The sequence below is a fragment of the Thunnus albacares genome, chromosome 16 (assembly GCF_914725855.1).
Source record: "Thunnus albacares chromosome 16, fThuAlb1.1, whole genome shotgun sequence".
NCBI classification, from domain to species: domain Eukaryota; kingdom Metazoa; phylum Chordata; class Actinopteri; order Scombriformes; family Scombridae; genus Thunnus; species Thunnus albacares.
In genome coordinates, this window is record NC_058121.1 from 6017401 (window position 1) to 6042912 (window position 25512).

Sequence of the window (25512 nt, forward strand, 5' to 3'; positions counted from 1 at the left end):
AGAGAAGAAACATCTGAAAAAGAGACAGATAGTCATTGTGCAATGAATACACAGACACCCACATCCCTTATTTCCAAGGTTGAATGAATAGAACACGAAAACACACACACGTGTTTAACCAAAAAACAGAACAAGGGCTTCTTGTTGGTTATGTTGTGTTTTTTAGTTCCGTTTTATTATCATACTCTTTAGCAGTTCTGCTCATCTGTTCATACAAAGTTCAGAAAACAGAAGAAACCTAAATTAAATAAATATTTGGTGTGACAACACTTTGCCTTAAAAACAGCAGCAGTTCTCCTTCGTACACCTGCACACAGTTTTTCAAGGTACTTGGCAGGTAGGTTGTTCCTGCATCTTGGAGAATTGGCCACACTTCTGTGGATTTAGGTGTCTCAGTTGCTTCTGTCTCTTCATGTAATCCCAGACTGACTCTATGATGTTGAGATCAGGGCTCTGTGGGGGCTATAACATCTGTTGCAGGACTCCTTGTTCTTTTTGTTGCTGAAGATAGTTCTTTATGACTCTGACTGTATGTTTGAGCCCGTTGTCATGCTGTCGAATACATTTGGGACCGATCAGAGGCCTCCCTGATGGTGTTGCATAATAGATAAGAGTCTAAACATCTAAAGTGCCTAAAACTTTTGTGCAGTACTGTATATATAGAGACCATTTGAGGACTGAACCATTAATGCAGAATCCATTCCCATTACTCACTGAAGCCCAGCTGTTGAGCTGGCTCGTTCCCCCAGAAAAGAGCATTTGATAGATGAATGGATAATGTGTCCTCTTCTCCACAGAAGAATTCAAAGACCATGAAGCTGTGAATTTGGGACTAATCTGTATTAAATATTGCTGCCATGCCACTGTGTGTGTGGTGGTGATGGGGGGGGTCTGTCATAGGCTACATTTGGGGACAAATTTCAGACTAAAGACCAGTTAATTGGGGACAGCTTGTCCAATTGGGGACAAAAGCTGTGTTCCCAATTGGTAAAAAGCTGATTTTTGGGTCAGTGGTTAAGGTTAGGGTTACGTTAAGTCTCCAGAAAATGAAGTCTATATAATGTCCCCAAAAATGACCTAGGTCAGCACGTGTGTATGTGTTTGTGTGTGTGTGTGTGAGAGAGAGAGTGAGAGGGAGAGAGAGAGAGAGAGAGAGAGAGAGAGAGAGAGAGAGAGAGAGAGAGAGAAAGAATAGAAGCAGAATGGAAAAGACACAAAATGACTTTCCCATCCTACAGAGCAGCACTGGGAGGGGGCTGAAATGGATTTGTCAGACACACGGTTCATCTTTCAGTCGATTTCTCATCATCATCGTCTGAAGTCACATTACACTCACCTTAATGACTCATCTTTCCAGCTGTAACAGCAGTGTGATATTATGAAAGCTGAAGGCTGAAAGAGAGGTGCAATTACTGCTCTATGCACTATTAATCTTTTACCGCTAGTTTCTTTTTTATTAGATTAATGTATAGTATGTATTTTTTTTCTAATGCGATCCAGGAGGTATTCTGGATAAGACAATAAATTCTATACCTCCCTAGTTTGATTTACACTTCATCTGCCACTCCAAACATTTATCACATAAATGTCCATTTTGCTCTTTTAAAATGTGTCCAATAGGTAAAACTATCCTTAGCCTTGGCACAAAATGACATGGTAAAATCCACCTTTCTATGCCTTTAAACCAGGGATGCAACTAATGTTTATCACTTATCAATTATTTTCCTCTACAAAGTGTTTCATTGTTAAAAATAATGAAAAATTGCCTATGACAAGTTTCCAACACTCAAACATAATCCATTTACACTGATATAAAACAGGGAAAAAAGTGTAAAAAAAAAAAAAAAAAAGAAAAAAAGAAAAAATCCTGTAGTAAATCCTCATATTTGAAGAGTTTGAACCAGCAAATGTTTCTTTATTTAACTTCTTCAAAGATTAGTCATTTATCAAAATCATTGTCCATTAATTTTTCAGTCAATTGATTAAGGGACTAATTGTTTCAGCACAACCTTAAACATTTTATAGCAGTCTGCTTCTAGTTAGATGTACCTAAAGAGTAGTGTAATGAGTAGTGATTGAATCTTCCTCTGCTGTAGTCACATATGTGACATACTAATTTTCTCTTTTCTAATACTGTGTAGTACATTGCATTTCTTCTATTTGAGAATGTCACTGACTTGCTGCACATGTGCTAGGAATCACTGCAAAGTCAACATATAAATCATAGAATAATAAATTACCATGAGCAAATGACTTGTTAATGTTTAAAGCTGCACTAATTGATATTTTTTTATTAACAATGAATCAAATGACTATGTGTTATGTGAAAGTGATCACTCATAGTGACAAAAGGAAGCTGTACCAAGCATTTTGGTGTCTCTTAGCTCATTGTTTTAGTTTTGCAACCTGTAAACTTTCAGTGTCAGCACTCTCATCAGCATTGTTGGCAGTTGTTTTCTGCAAAAAAGTTCCAATTAACCCAATGTATGCTATCTGTTCAGAAGGTGAATATAACAGAGCATTCAGGAGCTTGGAGCCAGGAGTTGGTGGAGACCAAAACAGAGCTAAAAGAGAGTGAATAGAGATGCAAAGTGGGAGGGGCTGCTTTTTTTTTTACAGTTTTTATTTCTTCTTCTACCCCCAATAGCAGTGAACATAGAAACTCAGGACACTCCAGGATAATGTATAGATCCTATAGGTTTATATTGTGACCATCAGTTTCCATGATTTCAACTTCGTTTCTGAGAAGTCTTGTTTTGTCCTTGATTTTGGCATTCGAGAACCTCCAAGTCCCACGTAGCAACTCTGCATTGGACTTACATTCACCAGGTGGACACAAACTTGATTCCAAATGAAAGATAATGTTTCTCTATGTCTGCTGGATGTGTAAATAGGCAGCTGTTTGCTAATATGTTCCAGATTACAGCTTCTTCTGCTGCCCCCAAGTGGTCTGAAGATCTATCATCTGCTATAGAAATATAAATATCAGTGTGATTTTAAAAGCCTATTTACCTGGCAGTGACCTCTGCGGTTTGGTTGAATGTTGTATATGTAGAGCTCTCTATGTTAACAGATCAACTTAACAGACATCAATTAGTTTGGATAGATGCTAATGCTGATGGATTATTCCTTTAGTTGGTGTAACCAGAGAAACAAAGTGAGACACACGGTGGAAAATCTGTGCAAATATGTTCTGGTAACAAGATATGATTATAAGTTTATATGTCTTTACTCTAATAGCACACAGTTGTTCTGAACTGTGAGAACCCACAGCCCCCAAATAGTCTGTGGTTAAGAAACGTAATTCTGCACCTTAAACTTGCAAAACCGCACTGTGGTCCCAAATTTCAGAAAAATTGGAAACCATTCTTGGATTGCATTAACAGTAAGCTTTGTGCCGCCGCTCCATCTGTAACTTTGAAATTATCTATACAAGATTATCTGACAGAAATGTGGTATTGATGACTATTTTGTCACTGTTGGGAAAATTGTGTTTTTCTCAAGTGTCAACATTTCAGAAAGCCAAATTTTTTGCTTGACCACCATGAAGTTTGAGTTCAGCCCGTTGGGTTTACAGCTGCTTTCTTCTTCAATGTTTTCCTCCTCTTCTTGGCCTTCTTCTTGTTCTTCTTTAATCCAGTGGACGTAGAGATATTAATGCATGTGTATGCGGACGGTGCTGTCCAATAATTCATCATTTACCAGACTTACATTTCCTTAATGTATGATAAAGTGGTGGAATCTGACTGTGTATCAGGCTGTAGCTACATTACATTTTAAATATATTTGTTCAGCTTTAATCTGATGGGGACAAAACACAGCAGCAAGGGAAGATGAAAAATAAAGTTAAAGATTTAAAACATATATAGATCAAAAACAGAGACATGACCGTAAGCTCACAGTCTGATCCAGTAATAATGTGTGCAGTGATTTGTACTTGGCACCGAGATCTACTTGGATCTTGGCTCAACAGCATTCAGTGACTTTATTTCATCTGCTTCAACAAATGTAACATATGTCACTGAAATGCTGTTAAAACATGTTTAGACGATGCAGCCTATGTTAAAAAAAAAAATCTCTCAAACTACATTCTGCAGCTGCAACACAATCCTGCTCATTCAGAAATATTAACATAACCTCCGATATTATAGGAATGATGTTCCATCAGTGCGACCAATCACATCATGAGTGATAGAGATAATTATTCATTGATCCCACGTGTCTAAAGCTTCATACTGATTTTTCAAATTCAAACTGAGATTACACTTTATGAAACTCAGAGTTTTCAGTTAACCCGCTTATCTTTGTGTGTGTCTGTTGCTGTGTGATCTGAAAAAACACTGCCGCTGACAGACCATCATTTAGCAATTAAGCAGCCTGTGTAGATTTCAGCTTATTTAGTTTTACAGATCATTAGAAATAAGCCTAACATATATAATGAGCGGGAACTTAGATGGTTTGTTTGCAGCAGTGTGGCTTTGCAGTGCTTTTCTTGCTCTGAGGTCATGCAGTCATGTCTTGGCCTTGACATTAGCACACACACACACACACACACACACACACACACACACACACAGACACACACACACACACTTTTATCACTCTCCTAGGTACGTGGAAACAGAAACATTCAGAGTGTGTGTACTATCGGGCATCAGCGTATCAAAGCGCATGTGTGAAGGGAATTATCTGCTTCCTCTCATTTCCCAAGTAAAGCCTTTTTTCTCCATCTGAGGCAACAGACGGGTTTTTTGAACACATTGGTCCCTGTTGTCCTGCACAGAGGATGTCGTCATGGCATGACGCTGAGGATCTGGTTTCAAAATATCTCCTGGGCTTTGGAGCCGTTACCATGCAACACGCTCTCAACAGAACATGAAACCAAGGAGCTTTTTCTTATTAGACACGGTTAGGAAAAGCCAAAAGAAGTGGTCTTTATGTTATAGCCAAAAACAAGACAAGAAAGGTTCATCAGCATTATGTGATGTCACAGCTAACAAAACAGTTGTGTTCTCCAGGTCGTGTCCCAAGCATCTCCACAAAGTACAAATTCTCAAAGACGAAACGTGTTGTCCTTCTTTCTTTTCCATCTTCTTTTTTTTCATCTTCATGAAATATCCAATATTTTCCTCCAATATATTCAAGACTGAATGAACATATTACACATTAAAACAAATAAATGATTTCAGAATCAGAAACAAAACCAACTTTTTCTCTTTTAAATGGAGGAGAAAGATCAACAACAAAACGCTAGGAATCTATACGTCATCTTTTAAAAAATCCACTCTGGGCTGACACTCTCCCTCTCCTGCAAGCATTGGAGGAACAACAACATGCAGAGGCCAACCTCAACCTCTGTCAAAACGAAGACAAAATGTCCAAAATAGGCATTATGGCACAGAGAACCTCATAGTAAGCCAACTGGTTTTGAACTCATAAAAATATTTAAGTCTTGATTTAATAAAATAATGCAGTTAGTAAGAATAGACAACCAAAATTAGTGCAGGCGACTGAATCGACATCTGCTCTGCATTAATATGTTGGCTGGATCCAAGCTGGCAGTAGTGATTGATAGTAAATGATACTCAATATGGGGACTTCATTGTAGCTGAGGGATTAGTGAGTCAACACCCAGAACAAATCTCTCACTTTATTTTTCTCTCCTTTCCTCGCCAGTCTCTCGCTCCCAGGTTTCTTCACAGCGACAGGAGGTGCTGATGGAGAACGTGACCCGGATGTCAGAGCGTTCACGGCTGCTCCAGCAGAACCTGGGAGAGGCATCCACTCAGGCCGACCTGCTGGAGAACATCTGGAAACTGGAGAACATCTTCCAGAACCACAGCGACTGGTTGCAGAGACTGGAGATCCTCATCAAAGTACGACAACTGAACCCTGAAAAGAGGGAACAGTTTACAGAACAAGGTTTCAGACCTAGAAACTGTTACAGGACACAGCACAGGAGCAGAGTTTATAAATTCCTGCATTTGAACTTATTTAGTTATGATACAGCCTAGTTATTCACTGTAGTTCTTGCTGAAGCTCTGTCTGAATCAAAAATTCCTCACACAACAAATCATCAAAACACCTAACACAAAACTCTATGAGACACTATACAAACATAGGAAACCCATTGTAAACTTTGCACTGCTTGCGATAATTAAATTGAAATAAAAACTATATTGCAGGTGATTAAGACAGATGTGATGTAACACGACAGGAAGTACAGCTTTGCTCCGCCATCTGTCAGGGGCTCAGTCGTGGGTCTGGATGTTTTGGAACAACAGGGAACTTAACCTTGTACTATAAGCTTATGTTTCTTAAAAGGGATTTTGTTAATGGACTGGATGCATTATACTGGCTGCAACAATCTCGGCTTGAAAGTTATTGTTTGAGCCAATCGGGTCAGACGGCAGCGGTTCACAAAGTGATGCAAAGTGACGTACTTTAAGATCAATGGACTGTAAGAAAGACATGATTGGTAAAAACCAAAAGAGGGATTTCAGGCCACCAAAGAAGTTTAAAATCAGAATGAACACATGTTTAGCTCACAGTTAAAACTCTGCTTTGCCTAGTCTCTGCTATGCCGTGTCTCCCGACGTCACCAGATCTCCCCTATGGGTGCTCAGGGCCTATCAGTCATAGAGTCTGATGATTCATTCAGTGAGATTAACATATCATGACTTTTCCAAGTACGGCTACTGCTATGTATCATATTACTACTATATTTCAGATAAATACCACAACAGTCAATCATGTTCTATCAACACCCCTCCAAATAGATGGAAATTGAATATCTAAAAGAAATTGCTCCTAAGTGCAAAATTGGCTCCCAGTGCAAAATGCTTATCTAACCAGTTTAAAGCATTCCCACTGCTCAGATTTTATCAAGTGAAAGCATTGAGAGACAAGCTTGTTGTTGATTGTAAATTTCTGCGCATGATTGCAAATGGCCTGAAGCAGATGATTAAAGCGTATCTCAACATCAAACTTAAGATCAAAGTCTCCTAAAAGGACAAACAGAAGTATAGCAACAGTTACAAGTGACAAAGAAAAACTAAAAATGTAAGTGAATAGTCTTAAATCTATTCTGAAATCAAATATTTAAAGTCTTAGTGCTGGTTTACAGCCAAAAACATAATGCAGTAAAGATAGCAATGATAGCAATGAAGATAAGTTATAAATCTTAACCTGCAGGGTCTGGAGGTGGAGCTGAGGAGCATCAAGTCTCACTCCCTTCAGACAGAGGGCTACCTGGTGCAGCTGGACGACAGGCTGGCATCTCTAAGTAGCTCCGCCGGCAGGAACCTGACAGGTCTGAGTGCAGAGGTGGCAAGAACCTCCATCTGGCTCCGCAACCAGGACGTCATGCTCAGGTACACACTTAGTAAAGACCCTCAGTTTAAAAGCTTCAACATGTAATTGCAGCATAATGCAAAAGTCTGTATAAAGCACAATAACATAAGCTGAACACACTGAGAAAGAAGAGACGAATGAAAGATACAATATGTATGATGTTAAAATATACTGATTTTCTGTTTCAGGGAAACCTCAGGGCAAGTGAGTGGGCTGAGAGAGAAACTGGACGAGGTTAACTGGACAGTGGGAGCTGTCAATCACACCTTCAGCAATGACATCAATGTTCACCACTTGAAAATACAGGACTTGCAGGTTAGGAGTCCTTTACAGTTAAAAGTAATTTAAGCTGCATATTGGAAGCATAGAGTTACTGCAGCACTCTGTTGAACTACTACCACTGTTAACACTCTTTCTGTATGTTCTCCTGCTGCTCAGATCCAGATCAGCAACATAACAGAGGACACCTCTAGTTTATGGGTGACCCATGTCCACACGGAGGCCCAGCTGAGGAACGAGATGGAGATCCTCAACACAATCACAGAGGACCTCCGCCTGAAGGACTGGGAGCACTCCCTGGCCCTGAAGAACCTCACCATATTAGAAGGTCAGCTAAGAGATATGGATGTCTGTTCAGTCTGCTGCTCAAAAAGAGTCCCTTGTAAACTCCCCAAATGTTCCCCAAAGGGACATTTCCAAAGTGGCACTTAAGCATTCCTAGTGCCTCTCTAGTCGAACCGAATTTCCCCCCTAAGTGTCCTTGTGGTCAACTGAAGTGTTCTTTACCAGTAAGTGTTGATTTGGGGATTTGCAGGTCAAAAGGCATCTAGACGTCTAGGTTAGAACTAGGCTAAATAGGGTTGAAAATAGGGTTGAAAAGTGGAATGTTTTGAGACAGCAAGGTTACATAATGTTAAACTGTTTTTTTCAACAACATTTAAGTAACTATAGTTTGATGTCAGGTCCTAAACATATGTTAAAACACAATGAATGAGCACATTTAAGAAAGAGATAACTTGGTTCCATCTGTGTGCAGGTCAGTAGCTAAAAGAAAGCTTAACAGTGTTTGATTCTGACTCGAGTTTCTTCGAGCTGACTGCTGCCTGAAGATTTTAGGGACCTACTGGGTTTATATTCTTCAAGCAGATCAGAAATGCTAGTTTTCGCTCAGTTTTGTCATCTGCAAATTTACGGAAACCTAACTTATTGAATGTGTTATTATGCTTTTCCTTACTTTCAGTCATATATATAATGTTACAATGTTGGATGTTCATATTAAACATGGCAAAAGTGTTAAATAATGAGGTAAACTTATGTAGAAGTAATTCCTGTAAGCAAAAAGCACTGGCTTCAGACCGTGCTTAACGCTTGGTTTCCAACAGTTATTTCTACTTTCAGCCCAAGCTGACATCAGCTTGTAACTGATTTCTGTATATGATCATCTGCTCCACGCACAGCATGCAAGTTCACTGTTCCGCTCCGCTAACATTATGGCATTTTTCCATTGTTTTGGAGGTAGACATGCTGAGCCATGACTCGAGTCAAGCTGGCATGTTGTGAGTGTTTTTCCATTCCACAGCACGGCAATTAAAATAAGTTGTTTACCTGTTGGAGGTGTGCTAGTCATCTGCAGCTCTTCATCAAACATCATCGTCACTGTGGCTGTTCCTGCTTGTACTATTCCTCCCTGCATTATTTCTAACTGATCGGCTGAACAAAGAGTTCAAAATATCTCCATATCTCGTTGTGTCAACTGGTTTTTAGTGCCACTAACAAAGCTCTGCTTTCGTTAAGGAATACCTTTCATTTCCTGTAAATTCTTCACAATAAAAGTCTCCCGTTATTTAGTCATTTAAAAGATTTTTTATATCAGTCATTTAAAAGCTTTTAATATGCCCCTTGGCAGGCTTCTGGAAAGTTGGCCAATCGGAATAGAGTGGGCTCATCAGGAGGGGGGCCTTAAAGAGACAGCCTGTTAAGAGACAGTTAAAACTGCCTATTAAAAGACAGAGGCTGAACTGAGGGACTGCATAAAGGGCCAGTATAAGATAAATAAGGAGTTTTGTGAACTGTGAATCATGCAAAGCTACTTTAGTGGAGTCCCAGAATAAAAATATAGAGCTGGAAATGAGCATAATAGGTCCCCTTTACGCCTCTCAGGTTAGCTCAAGCCTGACTCACATCTTTGGCGTTGAAGAGGCGCCCTTTATTTATTTTTACGTCCTTAAAGAGTCTGTGTGTGCTACTGCTTACCAACAACTTATATATCAGAAATTACATCAAAATCACAGAAAGAGTAATTGCAAAGATCAAAGTTAAACTAACTAAATATTGAGATAAATACCACGTCATCATTTCTTATGGAAATTGACAAAAATTTAAACAAAACTTTATCATAGCTGTGCAGAAATTAGGCTATTCCCTCAGAAAACAGAGCATCATATAGTATAAAAAATTTCATATATGCATAATGGGAAATTCACAAAACATTCATGCCTTATGAAGAAATCAAGAGATATGTGATAGATAGCATACAAGTGGTAAATTGACTGTATTTAAATAGCGCTTTTACCCTTTCACACACACTCATATGCCATGCAAGGCACTGGACTAATGTGGAGTTCAGTGTTTTGCTCAAGGACTTTTGGACGTGTGGACATAACAAAGAGTAAATGAAAACATGAGAACACAGGATGAGAATGTGAGAACTTTAACTCTTAGTATAATGAATCCCTTTGGGCAGAACTCTAAAAGGTACTCCAAAAAAGATGTTTTACAATAGTTCATCTAAGCCAATAGATGTTTGCAGTGTGATTGAATACAAGTGACCCTAGCATGCAAACGTGATTTCACACCATGGGATTACTCCCCTGGGGTATTGAGCAACCCCGAATGTTCTTACTCCGATGTGTTCAGACCTGATTAGTCCCGACGTGGTACGACTCTCACTGCCAGGGTACCAAATGACTTCCCTGGCTTGTTAAAATCAGAATAGGAATGCCATGATGTAATGCTGGCAGGGGACGCGGCCCGAGCTGATTGATGGCAATCTAAACCGAATGGGACCCCTGATCTCGTGTCTGCTTCACATGTGGGTGGGATGCTGTTTCTCCTGAGCCTGGAAACAATTGTGGGTTAAATTTAGACGCTTCATCCAGAATGAAAACTCAACCACTCAGCTCTGTCATTAGTTTTAGCTCCGCAGACCATTTGTGTGTTGTTAGCGCACAGTATCCTTAGCCAAGAAAAAGTTTTACATCTCTATCCATGTTTATCCACCTCTGTTCTGTTCTGTTCTGTTCTGTTCTGTTCTTGTGCCTCCTTTTTTCCTGCTGTATGTTCCAGTTTCATGAAGAAAATATTGTGATATTGATGAAATGGCATCACTGCACGACTGCGAGTCCTTGCCCTCAATCAGTGGTATTCCACTCTTTTCTTCTCTTTGTCCTGCCTCTTTCATTACTCCTTCTCTCCACTCTTCTCCTCTATGTATGTTCCCCTGCTCTAAGTGTTTAATTGGCATGAAGCAAACGCCTTCTACTAGAGTTTCACAACTATCTTTCAATTTGACAGCAGTATGCGTGTGTCTCTGTTTATGTGTGTGCTTGTATGTGTCAGAGAGAAAAAGAGAGAAATTATGTATTCACATGCATGAGAGTTTCTTTGATGCAGGCCTACACACAGTGTTCCAAGGATATCAACAAAAAATAGGTAGTCCAAATATTACTCCTATGGTTAGGGTATGGGAAGGTTTAGGTAATTTAAAGGGAATTTTAGGAAAGGTTTTAAACTAAATTATGATAAGATTAGGTGACTAAAACATATGGACAGATTAGGCTTGTGGGTTAATAAAACCAGGAGAGACTGGACAAAACTGTGTTCCTTTCCTCAGTTCAAAGGCTTTTCATCTCCATCTCCCACACCAAACATACCACCCCACATAACACTACTTCTTTGTCTGGCATTGAAGAGAATATAGGGCATTTTTGCTACTTTTTGAAGAGAACAGTCTCATGGATACACACAGTATAATGGAGATTAGAAACCAGCTTGTATTTCAATCAGAAGAGACTATGTTTTTTAGTGCACAATTATTTTTATTGACACATGCACAATGTTTATGAGAATGTGAAAAGTCTTTGGCAATCAGACTGCATTGTGACGTCATAATTTTTATTAAGGGGGTAATGAAGCCGAGAGTGGAGTAGGATATTAGGGGGTAGAGTAGGATTGGTTTAACTAAAAGAGTTAACGCCCCTGATCAGCTGATAGAGAGCAGGAAAAGCAGGGGAGAGAGAGGGGAATGAGATGAATGAATGAAAATATAGAAAGTCTTCCTGCTTGAACTTCATTTCAAAACAGTTAATGAGAATGTGGAAGTCTTTGGCGATAAGACCCCATTGTGACGTCATCATGTTTATGAAGGGGGTAGTGAAGGTGCGAGTAGAGTAGGATATCCCCCAAAGAAAAGGTAGGAAAAGAAAACTGAGAGGAATATACAAACCAAAGGAATATATCTCGATCCTTACCTTACCTGGTAGCAATGGATTTCTAGTAATATATGTAAAGGGAAAATTAGACAGAGAAATCCGGAGCAAAGAAAATAATTATATTTTATACTTGTATATATTTAAAATATGCAATGAATGAAGTCACGATAGACCAAGAGGAGTGCTTGAGGTCACTATGACTATGAGATGGGTGTCATGAGGTCACGACAGACCATGTGCTGATGTATGAGGTCACGACAGACCGTGACTTGACTTGATGTGCAAAATAATAATGAGAAATGTGATGGCTGTCTTAAGTCTCGGCAGACCCTTTTCTTGACACGTGCAAAATAATAATGAGAAATGTGATGGCTGTCTTAAGTCTCGGCAGAGCCTTTCTTTACACGTGCAGATTAATAGTGAGAAATGTGATGGGTGTCATGAGTCTTGGCAGATCCTTTCCTTGACTCGTGCACAATATGATGAGAAATATGAAAGTCTTTAATGATATGCATATGCATAAAAAGCCAACAGAAATACAGCTTCGAGCAGGGCGTCAGTATATGGAGAGAAAACACTATTTCTGAGAACAGACAGTATCCTATGCAGAAGAGAAGGAGTGATAGGCTTTCTATGGTCAGGAACAAGAGGAGAAGCTTTAAAGATGCCTTTTAATGGTATTTTTACAGCCAGATTAGAAAATAAACTAGGAAATGAAGGATCATAACATCTGATATTAAATTGAATCCCGGCAACAATCTGCAAATGTACTGAGGTTTAAAATGGCAAACATCCATGCAATAACAAATGAAAGCACAAACAGCATTAATGGAAATGGTTGAAGTGGCATACAGATGAGATACAAAGAGATACAAAACAGATACACAGAGATACAAAACATAGCAAAAGTGCTCCAAGTGAAATCATAGGTTTTTGAAGTGGAAGCTGCTAAAGACTTCCTCGTGTAAACCCAAGCTGACTCTAAATATCCAAGCATGGGGCTTTGGATTAGGACAGCGTTAGATGTTGAAGAGGGGGGACTTGAGTAGGTACTGGGCTGGCCTCTGGACAGATGCTTCGGAAGGTCTGGAAATTGAAACGAGAGAGTGAATCAGCTAGTATGTTGTAATGACCGGGCCATGATGATGAAGTTGTGGGTGATAAATGACCTCTCATGAAAGGCATGATGTCTTTGGAAGAGGAGCACCCTCCTCTTGATGATGCCGACAGCTGCTTGGTTGTCACATAGCACTGAAATGTGTTTGCGTTTCCATTGCTGGCCTCAGACATGGCAATCTACAGTGATGGTGTAAATCTCATACAACGCTGAAGATTGATCCAAACAGGAGAAAGAAGGAGGCCAAAGGCTAACGAACCACTACCGTTGATAGAATGCCCCAAAACCCAGGGATGGGGTGGCATCCATGAAAAACATCAATGAATCAGAGGAATGCACCAGCTCATCATAGAAGAAAGTTATGCCATTACAGTGATCGAGGAGATCAGACAAGAAGCGTAAGTCAGAGTGGTACCCTTCATGTAGAGATATGAGATCATGGAGATTAGGCACAGAAGACGCCATATCCAATAAACGGTTGATGAACAAGCGCCCCTGAGGGATGATGCGCATGGCGAAGTTAAGATGACCAAGGAGGGAGAGCAATTGTTTTGTCATGTTCTCAGTAGCACAGAAGGACTTAGTGATCTCACGGATGCGTTATAATTTATCAAGTGGAAGGGACGCTTTCATTTCAACTGAATCCAGAGTGATGTTGAGGAACTCCAGGCACGTGTCTGGGTTGTTTTTTGTTCTGACAGAGAAATGCCAAGAGCATGAAAACAATATTTCAGTTTGGACAGACATGAGCCTGAGCTGTCGTGTGGGGGATCAATCAAGAGAAAATCATTCAGCAAATGCAGAACAGAGGGAATCCTGACTCTGTTTAAGAGAATCCAGCAAAGTGCCTCAGAAACTAAATGAAATATGTATGGGCTGCTCCTACGACCAAAAGTCAGGCATACAGCAAAGTAATATTTTTGCTCCCACCTGATGCCAAAAAGATGCCACTGAGAGGGGTGAATGGGAATGATTTTTAAAGAGTCAGTAATGTCTGCTTTGGAAAGCCAAGCACCTTGTCCAGTTAACCTTCATTTAATGGCGTTGTTGACAGTGGTATAATGAAGAGAAAAGGGCTCTGGTGGAATGAGGCTAATAATGCTTGGAAAGGGGCTGGAGGAGAAGGACAGATCGAAAATACATTTTTTTTTCCCTGAATATTTCCCTGTGGCTACGCCTTTTTGGCTTGTGTGAAACATGGAAAATAGAGGGGACTAAAATGGGCCCATGACGTACCAATTGGTAACCCCTTTCTAAAGCTACTGAGAAACTATTTCTGGCTCTTAAACTGCAGACTGAAGATTTTTAACCACATACAGTAGGTAACTGTAGGAGATTAGAGGACCCCAACACGAAATCCCTGAGAAAGACCAATGAGAAGATGATCTGCAAACACACAATCAGGATTAGAAGACAGTTCTGCTGCTAGATGTTCAACAATTATTGGAGGGAGGATTGTTCATAATGTCTTTGAACCGTGTCAGTTCTCCAGCCATGAAGGCACCTGGATGATGCGCTAGGGGAAGACTGACTGGGGGACTGTCGAGGCGCCAGCTGGGAATAGGCTTAGAATAAGGCGGCAAAAGTGCAAATGGCACTGAGGGCAGAGGGAAGCAGTGTGACCTGAGTTCCCACAGGTGATGCAGGAAATGCCTTTAGCGCCTCCGAATATCATCACCAATGATGCAGTGTCCAGGTCAGGAGAATATTTGATTGGACAATGTACAGAGCAGCTTTTCTTGAGAGGGATTTGTGGTATTGATGGAATATATTCTTTCCATAATTAAGATTGAGGTCGCCAATCAGAGCCAGATAAGAATCAAATTCTTTCCTTCTCTCAGGGTAGACACAGCAGATTACGTCATGATAGACACTGAAGGCCACAAGAAACTGATCAATGGATAAATCTCTGTTTTACCGGGGATCTGCAGACTTGAGCACAACAGTGACGTTTTCCCATTGACGACAGCTTTATCACACTCAGGGGAAGGCAGGATAAGACTCACCAAATTAACGTCTTCGCCTTGTAGGATTTTAGACCTTAGACAAGATGATATATTAGCTGCTTGTGGAATGCATGGTGTACCTAGAGGAGGGGCTGGGACAGCAGAGGCCAGAGAGTGTTGAGCGGCTTCAGTCTGGGAGGATGTTGAGGGTAGACTGAATGAGGGAGCTGGTTGCAACATAAAGCCTGGGTAGCGACGATGGTTGCAGAAGATGGAGCGGTGGCTGAAGCATTTTCCAGGGATAGAAGGCATGCCTTGATGTTTTGCATGGAGTTGGCCAGAGACTGTAAGGCGGTTATCAGGGAGTTGTCTGCGGTTGAGTAATAGAAGAAGCGTGAGCAGGAGCATGAGAGAGAGAAGAGGTGTGCTGATATGACAGCTGACAGAGACAATGAAGAGAACAGATTTAAAATTTGACAGCTATGACATGATTGAATGATAGGATATGTGGTGCAGTCTGATTGGTTTAACTAAAGAGTCAACGCCCCTGATCAACTGATAGAGGGCAGGAAAAGCAGGGGAGAGAGAGAGAGAGAGGGGAATGAGATGTATGAATGAAAACATTGAAAGTCTTCCTGCTTGAACTTACTCTAAACTTCATTTCCCAAATGGCAGGTTTTGCCAGAAGATGAAACAACTTCAAAGGCTCATTTAAGATCTTCATATCACCAAGAGAGAAGTCACAGGGTTTTCATACAGCAATGCTGACATGAACAGATTTAGATGAATGATTTGTTGTTGCGGAAAGCTGCTGAGCTGCAGCCCGAGTTTGTGCTGAGTTAGTCATATGTTACGAGCTGAGGCCTGGAAAAATTTACAGCCTACACAATGTCTACACAGCCTGCGTGGCGAAAGAAATATATTAGCTGAGCAGCAGCAGGAGCTTCAGTCCTCCATCAGTGTCCACACAGGTTGTGTCAGGCACAATGATGAGTGTAGGTCAGAGCCCAACACACAGTCACTGGAGTTATATATGAAAAATGGAGGAAAATCGACTTGAGGCGTAAAAATTTGATTCTCTGAAGTCAAGTACATGAAGCACAAGTGAAATACGAGCTGACCTGCAGCCCGTGAAGACATCTGTATTGATTAAAATAGGAGCATATCTTTTCCGTCAGACGCACATGAGGTGGAGGTCTGAAAAATGAGGCTGAAATGCTTTCTGTGTTGACACTGTGTTAGTGTCATCTGTTGACCATTCCATGGTGTCTGTACAGAAAGCAATTCAGCTGCACTTTTTCAGTCGTAAGCAGGAAAGTTAAGCCAGGCTCAACATTTGCCGCAACACAACTTGAAGTCATCTTGCAAGGTGCTGCCGTGGCCAGTGAAAAAAGTACAAGCGCACATTCCTGGTGGATTACTTTGCAACAGAACAGAGTGTTTCTACTGTTTAATTCACAGTTGTCACAACAAAAGATAAAATAGTTGCCACATTGATAACTTTTGAGAGTTGTAAAATCGGGTCTCCTACAAACCATTGTGCAGCGTTTTGGCGTCTGAAAAGCCTTCAAATCCTCTAATATGTTTACTCAAACTGGATTTCCTGGATCGTATCTCATGTCTCTCTGGTACCTGAAGCAGTACACCACCAACAACTCAGCCCCCTGTGTTGTTTTAATGTCCACTTAATGTACATTTTGAGTGGCATGTTTGCTTTGGATCCTCTCATGGCTGGCTTACAAATTAGCATCATCACAAACGTACAGACACACATGCACAACGATTATAATGTGTGCATACTCTGTCCTGACTACAGATGAAATGTTTATTAAGTAAACACAAAAGTAGTACTTAGATGATAAGAAAGTAAAGAAAACTGGCCATTCTTTTACTGCGGGTGATTAAATAAACAGTATCGTTCTGAAAAGCAAAGACACGTCACAGAAAGACTCTTCATCAGAATGAATCACTTTTCAACACAAACCTGTTTTCATATATTATATGATTATATATTATATTCCACCCGTTCTTATAGTGTAACCTTAAATAGCTCAAACCCTGATACTGCCTTGTATCGTTCATCATAGTGATGAATTTCACAAGAAGCTCCTTATCTCCTCTTACATTAAACATACATGTTGTCACATCACATCATCATATCATGTTGTGATCTATTGTAGCCTGTCTGCCTTTTATATTGTAAGTGTGTGAAAAAAACAAAAGAAAGACAAGCTTTTGCTCCACTCTACAGCAGATGTGTAATGCAGACTAGATGTTGGACGAAGGCGCCTAAACTCTCCATGAGTGGTGTGCTTTTGGATGTAGTGCTGTCAGATGTTTTGAGGCCGATCCTAGAGGAGCCGCTGGGCATGTTATTGTTGAAACTCAGTCAGCTGAATGAATAAATAGGACTCTTAGAGCCAGGAGATTAATAACGTGAAGCTCTGCTAAAACAAACTACTAACAAGGACGCACTTTCTCCAGGACCACCTGGGTGGATCATCTTCTGCATGCATGCACAATGTTTGTATTGCTATTCTTGTGAGGACCTTCCAGATTAATTCTCCAAACTATAACCTTAAAAGTAGACAATTTAGTTTGTTGATAGCTCTACTAAAAATGGTTATGAAATGTTCACATAGACCTCAGAAGGAGATCTCAGAACAGTTGTGAGGACTTCTGATTAAAATACTTTTAACTGGCTTTTAACTGATGTCTTTAAAATTTCCTTTGCATTTTTGCATTGAAGATTATTATGTTTCTCTTGGAAGAGAAATGAAATATTTATATTATGTGGTAGCCATGACCATAAACAGTGCACAAATGTGTATAAAATAGTTCAAGGTTACTGGGGTTCACTTGGCAGAGGAAACTGTTTAGTCAGTTCAGTTATTGTTAGTTATTTCTTGCTGGTTTGCTGGTTTAACAGTGTTGTTCAAAGATGATCAGAGTGAAACAGAAGGATTTTAGTTCTTTTAATGACCAGAAAATCATAAGCAAGCAAAGCAAGGAAGGAAACCAAAGAGAATATTGACCCTACATGACCACATCTTAACAACTGATTTCTCACTGCTGGTTTGCACTGTCTTCTCAATTCTTTGTAGCTTTATTAATTCGTATGTTTATTTTAGATATTTATATTTTCCTAATTCTATACTCAACTCAAAACCCAGAAATGTCCTCACATTGGACATTTTCTGTCAGCTTGTATTTCTGTCCTCACAAGGATATAAACACAAAAGCACAGGCACAGTTACATGAGGGAGTAGATGCCCAGCCTCCCCTCTTGCTTTGACCTTTTCACAGTCTCATGACCTGTTGTAACCAGTTAAGTGTGAGCGGTTGTGAAGCAGCTTGAGGCAGCAAACAGTCAGATCTGTATCTCAAAGTCGGCCAGCAGCTTCTCGGCATCAGAAACTTGAAAATGAGGAACATTAGAGCTCTGAAGTATCAAACCCGCTGGACATGTGCTGGACAATAACAAACCCCAAATTTCTGAGCATTCCCACAAGCTGTGTTGTGGTCCACCTTGCTAAACATGTGGTTCCCATTGTGGCCAGACCTCTCTCTCTCCTGCTCTCTAGCAATCTCTCTTCACTCTCTCTCTTTTTCACTCACTATTTGGCTTTTTTTTCACTCACACCAGAGTAATCCAAATGCAACAAACTTTTGGACTGAATCCTTTGACCAGTTGTAAAGCCCAGTTTGGCCTTCGTTTTGGCTGCTGTGTCACTGTGTGTGTGTTTGTGTATGTCAACTACGATAAATATAATGACTCCTAGAATTTAATAAAACCATTATCTGCAGGAATTAAAGGCTCACATGTTGCTTTCTGAAACAATTTTTGGTCCCATGTGCTTCATTTCAAGTGATAATCTACAAGATTCTTGCGTCTCCCGATTTTGGCAACACCTTTGATGATAAGCAGTCCAACATGCTGTAATAATAAAGACACTCAGTGAGGCCTCTCATATTTCTAACTTTATTTAGGCCAAAGAAACCCCTGTTGCAGCTTCCATGAATGATAAATGACAAATGGGCCCTCTCTGTTTAGAACAGCAAAAGTAAAGTTAGTCAGTCAGTTTTTCTAGTCCTCTAAATTGTTGTGTTGTTGTGATTCACATGAACCAAATTTAAACATGAATTCATGTGGCAGTTCATTCTGATTATTGGGCTACTTTTTTAATTGGCATGTTGTTAATTACAGAATATGATGATGTTGCTCCATAACTTCTGGATGTGTAAATACTGTTTGCCAACAACATTTCAATTTAAAAAGTGATTATATGTCAGTGTTGTGTTCACAACTTGTTTCTGCTGCCCCCAAATGCCCAAAACAATCTGTTAATGCAGGTTTAAAGTGAATGCAGACTTTTGACTTTGAAAGGATCATTAGCAAATCCTTGTTCACTTTTCAGTTGGCAAGAATTACATGGTGCAATTTTTAAAGATGGATTTATGACTCTGTGTCAAGTGTACAGCAGTCCTGATCACAATGAGCAGAGGGTTTGCAATTGTGTTTGCTAGATCACAACATATGTTGACTTAAGTTGTGGTCACAACGCTGTTGGCGATCTACTGCACATGTGTGGGACACTTCCTCCAAGCTGACCCCAGAAGGTAGTATAAACAGAGCAACTACCCGTCCGTGGTGTCCGCAGCTGTCCGTGTACACGTCCGCTCGGGAGTATAAATGAAGCTTTACTTAACTGAGCCTTTCTTCAAGGTCCTTGATGTTTTCTTCACTATCAACATTCTCCACAAATGTTTTGCTTGTCCGTCTCTACTTCAGTACAAAATAAATAAATAAATAAATGCAGGATAGTGTTGTTAGCAAAGGACATCAACAATGGATACTGTGAGATAAATCTTACAGTAGCACTTTTATTGTTTGTATATTATAACCAATGCATTATGTCATCAACACATTTTTTTCTTACTTTCTGCAGGGCCTCCAGGGCCAAAAGGAGAGAAAGGTGATAGTGGCCCACTGGGGCCCCCTGGGGCCCCTGGATTGACTGGCTTAAGAGGTAGGTACAATGAGACAACCATTAATCAGTTATTGAATATTATGAACAGTCAAACAAGTATAGTACTGATCAATTCTATAATAGGTTAGGTTAACTACAATGAAGCTGCATGAAGCATAATATATCTGTGAATTGTTATGAAATAGTGACACTGAATTGGATAAAATCATCTTTATGCAGTTCACTCAGAGCTGCCTTAATGCTTGTGAAATAGAATAGGAAAGCATAACCTTCTCAGATTCACTAAGTGTGGGTCATTACATCTCCCATACTAAAAAGTACTGCATTTTTTTTCAATATGCATTTATTTCATCCTTTCAAAAGTAAATGGTACTGCAATGTTGAATTTGCAGAGAAAAATGACCATAATCTGAAGTCAGTCTGTGAATCAAAATGCCATTCAGTGCTTGCAGTACCAACCACTGCAAATTGTCAGTCTGTGGGAGACATTACGGTATTATATCTTTGGAAGCATCTTACTAATACAAAACTTATGTAATATATGTCAGAAAGAAAGAATGACAAATTATACAAATTGAATGGATATTTAAACTATTTCTGATTTAATGCATGTGAAGCAAGAGATGCAGAAAAAGATGTCTGATTTTCTTGTGTTTTTGGACTGGCATGGTTTTTGGATGAGTACAGTGGGTCCAAAAAAATACCTGGCCTCTAAATGTCCAATATAAACACTAAATTTGGAGTTACAAGCCTTTTTTAAGCAACAGGATTTAAGTTTGAGTGGCATGAAAGATGAAAATCAAGCCACTTTTTTAAACATAGAACAGATTTTGGCCAGTGTTTCTTTCTTCTGCTTTTGTGATTACATTCAGTTGCATTAATAATGCAATGAGCAGAAAGCATAAAAGGTCATATAAATCCGCTTAAGAAAACAAGACGCCAGACTTTGGATGGGGATTTACAGTATTCTCAGACAGGGTGTGGACAGGGCCAGTGGGATGCGTCATCTATCTTTGTCTCGAAGGTAATTCCACCAAAAACCACAATATGAACCCTCACCCAGGCAGAACTGGCACCTCAGAACCATGAAATGACTATTTTTCATAGATACTGTACAATACAAACAACAACAATGAGAATCCAGATGTTTTGAGACCCCCTCCAGCTAGGCACTTCTTGAATCATCACCCCTCACACGCTCCTCCCCTGTCATCATACATCCCACATTCTCTGGCCGATGAACTGCAACTCTCACATGACATTTCCAAGAAGCATTATCTTCCTGCTGAGAGGGAAACCCCCCCGACCACCACTGCTATAGTTCCAGGAAAAAGTGGATAAAAAGAATTTCTGTAGGAAAAGAAGAAAAAAAAACTGTTTCTTAGTTGAAAACATAGCGAGCTGAATGGCAAGATTCAAGACCAAAACAAACACAGAGCAACCCCTAACAGTCATACTGTCTTTGGTTGGTTTTGTGGGATTTTTAATCAAAAGTCTCTTTGGTGATGGTCAATCTCTCTTTTCAGGGATCTGAAGTTAAGGGCTATAAGATATATAATACAAAACCCATCTTTTGGATCATATCAGAGCTGACAAATATGTGTAAATTTGATCAATATTTGTAAAGATAATTAGTGCTGCAACCATTAGTCAATTAAGCAATTAGTCAATCAACATAAAACTATTTTGATAACCAAATAACTGTTTTAGTCACTTTTTAAGCAAAAATACCAAACATTAACTCTCTTTAATGCTTTACTTTGCTATACGTGATAGTAAAGTGAATATCTTTGGGTTTTGGACTGTTGGTTGGAAAAAAATTTGAAGATGTCTCCTTTGACTCTTACTTTGAGAAGACAATTGACAGATTAATTGATGATAAAAATAATAATAATAAAAATAATTCCAACTAGTCAGTGGTAATGCACAGATGCCTCCAAAACAGCATGTAAGCCACTTTCTATGGAATCCCAGTTAGATAAAATTGTCTTTTTGATTAAAAAACACTAAGTGTGATAAATAATAATAATGATATATAAAGCGGCCAGTTGAACAGAGACATTAGAATACAGGTTAAGGGCTTCAAGGGCTTTGCATGTTCAGACGTTTTGGACCCAATCTGAAACAGACCAAATCCAACATGTCCAACACAATTTGAAAGGACCCCGAGGACAGTCAGCCCTGGTCTTTAATAAACTTGAGAATAATCAGAGTTGATCCAAAAACTTCTCAACCTGAACAGACCCAAACAGGGAGAGAACTCCAAAACTGGCAGCAGCATGATACTCCACCAATTAAAGGTGCCACATGGAGTTTTCTTGTAAACAAAGAAAAATTGTGTATATCAAGTGTTTCTCACCAAAACAAATTATCTGTATCCGTGAGGTCTAACAAACATGTTGAATGCATTTTCTTCCTCAAAAAACATTTGCAAAGCCATTTTTTTTAAAATGATGATGCATTGTTCATGACCACGTTTGCTAGCAGGAAACCATCCTAACCAGATTAGACTAAACATGGAACAAGGACAAGTCGACCTTGTCAGTTAGTCAGTTAAATTAAAAGTCAGTTACTGATTAGATTAGGACTTATCAATCAAACAGCCAATCATGCATCATATTAGAACTGGACAACACTAACTAATTGATATTCAGTTTTTAGCCATGCTGTCAGCTGAATGGTACTGTCAGTCTATCGGTTGTCTGAGTTTGTGCACAAATTTAGCCCAGACTGAAATATCACAACAACTCCTGGATGGATTGCCATGAAATTTTGTACGAGCATTCATGGTCCCCAGAAGATGAATCCTAATGACATTGGTGATCCCCTGACTTTCCTTGTAGTGCCACCAGTAGGTGTGACATTTAAATATCTTGACTATCTTGGATGGATTGTCACTGAATCTGCCAGATATACTGTATTCCCCCAGGTCCCCAGTGGATGTATCAAAGACAAACCGAGTGTAGTGTGTGCATATCCAAAAAAACAAATTGAAGGCAAAGGTCAAACAAAAGATCAGCACACTGTATTAATAGCACCCAACAAATTTGATTTTTCAGAGTAGTGTTTTAATCTAACTGAGATCTTCGTCAGACATTGTCAAAAAAAATCATTATAGCAGATGTGTAAACAACAACCCATGCTATTAACAGATCTACACATGCAGTCTGTCGGTAAAGCAGCACATGTACCTTTGATACTCCGTTTTCTTTTAAGCCAACGGACTTCAAAAAATTCTTTTGGACTTGTTGAACAGTCTAGTTGGACTGTCCTGCAGAACACAAAGCAAACTTCTGCACTGCTTCCAAAATATGATTGATAGCATTGTCCCAGTGGGTTTTTTAAGGAGGGATTTATGGACTCTTGACAGCAAAAACACAAAAACATGATATTATCCAACATCCGTTCAGTTTGTGTTTGGCTCTTTAATGCATTCAGTCTAAATTGAATTCATTGTGCTGAGCAGTCACAACAGTGTAATCAGAGCATATCCGAGCACAGTGACATTTGAAAAAGCTTCAGTGGCGCAATCAATAACTCATTACCACATTAATTTCGAGACATCTGAGTGTGCTTAGTGTAAACAAACATTCTCATTGTGTGCCACAAGGGTTGAGCTGGATTGTATTTATGGAACAAAATGACCAAAAGATAGTTGCTGTTTTTCTCACTTTCCGCAAGCATTCAGAGATGAGGGTGTTGGCAGATGGCATATGAATAATGTCAGGGTGGGGAGGGAAGACATGGAACAACAAGGCTTATTGAAAATGTTAAGAAAAAGTCCTCATTATATCGCTTTCGTTCTTTCTCCAGTTCATGGATTGGATGTAATTTGGGGACTCTAAATGATGTGTGCAAACTTGCCTGGAGGACAATCACAAATTGTTTATTTAGTGGAACCAATCAGAACCAACTCCAACTATGATGTATTTAGTGGAATTATTCAAAAACTGGCAGGAAAAGCAATTAATTTTTGAAAATATTTTGGTTTTAAATTGAACCCTTTAAAGTACAACTCTGATAATGTTTGTACTAAATATTTTAATTAAATAAACATAAATGATCTCCACTTACAGCAGACAGAAGCCACAATAGTTTACATGGTGTCATAGCAGACTGGTTTTCCTGTGGGATGGTTGTTTATCGCTTCTTGAACTCAAGCCCATATGTGTTTGTGTGTTTCAGGGTTTACAGGAGAAAAGGGCATCCAGGGCCCTCGTGGTATGAAAGGGCCGATTGGGGTCGGCGGTGGTGATGGAGAAAAAGGAGATTCTGGACCTGCTGGGCCTAAAGGTATATCTTGCATTAATCAATACGTTTTCTTATATAGTTATATTTATAGCTTATCCACTCAGATACTACAGATTGTTGAAGTATTTTAAGAGCAAATAACTGTTGTTTTTTGCTGATTTCTTGGATTTCATCATAATTTAAAACTGACTTGATCCATTAAGGTCACCAACATTTCTCGATGTAGACATGGACAAGATTGTTAAACGCACAAGGAGAACATATGATCTGAAAAGTCTGAGTACAATGTAATAATCACAATGTACAAATTTTGCAGGAGGTTGTACTTTATGGGGGCAACAGTAGCAGTCACATTACAGTGAGTCAGTCACTCACAGCTCATTATTCACAAGTCTTGTACAGTTCCCAGCTGAATCTTGTCAACGCATTCACAGCTCAAATCATTTCAGACTTTTAAATAAAGAGACTCTGCATTAAAACTACTGTGATGTCACACTGGACTGCCTCTTCCATCATTAATAGGTGGCTACTGTTTTCTTAGTGTGTTTGCCAAAAAGACTATGATTGCTTGTGATAGCTCCAGTTATTCTTCTATGTATTCTAAAAACTCAGGTGTCTGGAGAGGTTAAATATATATTTCTTTGACATGAGCATATATATATTCCAAGTACACATGAGAGTAATCAGCAACAACACTGATAAAAGACAAATTTTTGGACTGAAGAAGGTCCATGAATGAATGTCACATAACAACTGAACACACAATACTTTGAGAACCTCTCCTTTCTCTCTCTTCCTTCCTCCGCCCACTCATCCATTCATGTATCCAGTTGATGTTTCTACTCCGGCATCAGCAGCTGGACAGTGCCAACGATAACAAAAACACACTCAGACACACATACAGCTCTGTTGGGGAAAACATGGCCGTAACAAATATGATAAGACGCTGCCGTCTTTCTTGTGTCAACATGTTATTGTGGATCTATATAGTCTGTGTGACTGTGTGTGTGTGCCAACAGCTGTTGCTGATCAGACTTGAGTTTGGCTGAAATGTCCAGTGTTGGAGTCCCACAGTCTCTGTGTTGGCCAGTGGCTCTCAAAACCTTGGACCAGGCTGTGTGTTTTTTGTGTGTGTGTGTGTGTGTGTGTGTGTGTGTGTGTGTGTGTGTGTGTGTGTGTGTGTGTGTGTGTGTGTGTGTGTGTGTGTGTGTGCATGTGTACACCCCTAGTCATGGTGCAATACTGGGCACCAGACTCTGCTCTAGTTTTGGTGAATTTTCAACAACGTTATTGTTGGTTGCTGTAACTTTTAGCAATTCAAGGGATATACAGTTCAGGAAATCTTTTGTATTTTCTATTCCAAA

The 25512-nt window shown here is 39.6% G+C and overlaps 1 protein-coding gene across 2 annotated transcripts in view; it reads left to right on the forward strand.

The window, feature by feature from the left end:
• The window catches only part of scara5 (scavenger receptor class A, member 5 (putative)), a 99137-nt gene that overhangs the window by 43922 nt on the left and 29703 nt on the right, over positions 1-25512 (forward strand). For both annotated transcript variants that reach the window (XM_044329632.1, XM_044329633.1), the window contains exons 4-9: positions 5677-5876; positions 7195-7373; positions 7542-7668; positions 7792-7960; positions 19856-19936; positions 24083-24190. In XM_044329632.1, the coding sequence (XP_044185567.1) occupies positions 5677-5876; positions 7195-7373; positions 7542-7668; positions 7792-7960; positions 19856-19936; positions 24083-24190 (864 nt within the window). The remainder of the gene's footprint in view (positions 1-5676; positions 5877-7194; positions 7374-7541; positions 7669-7791; positions 7961-19855; positions 19937-24082; positions 24191-25512) is intronic.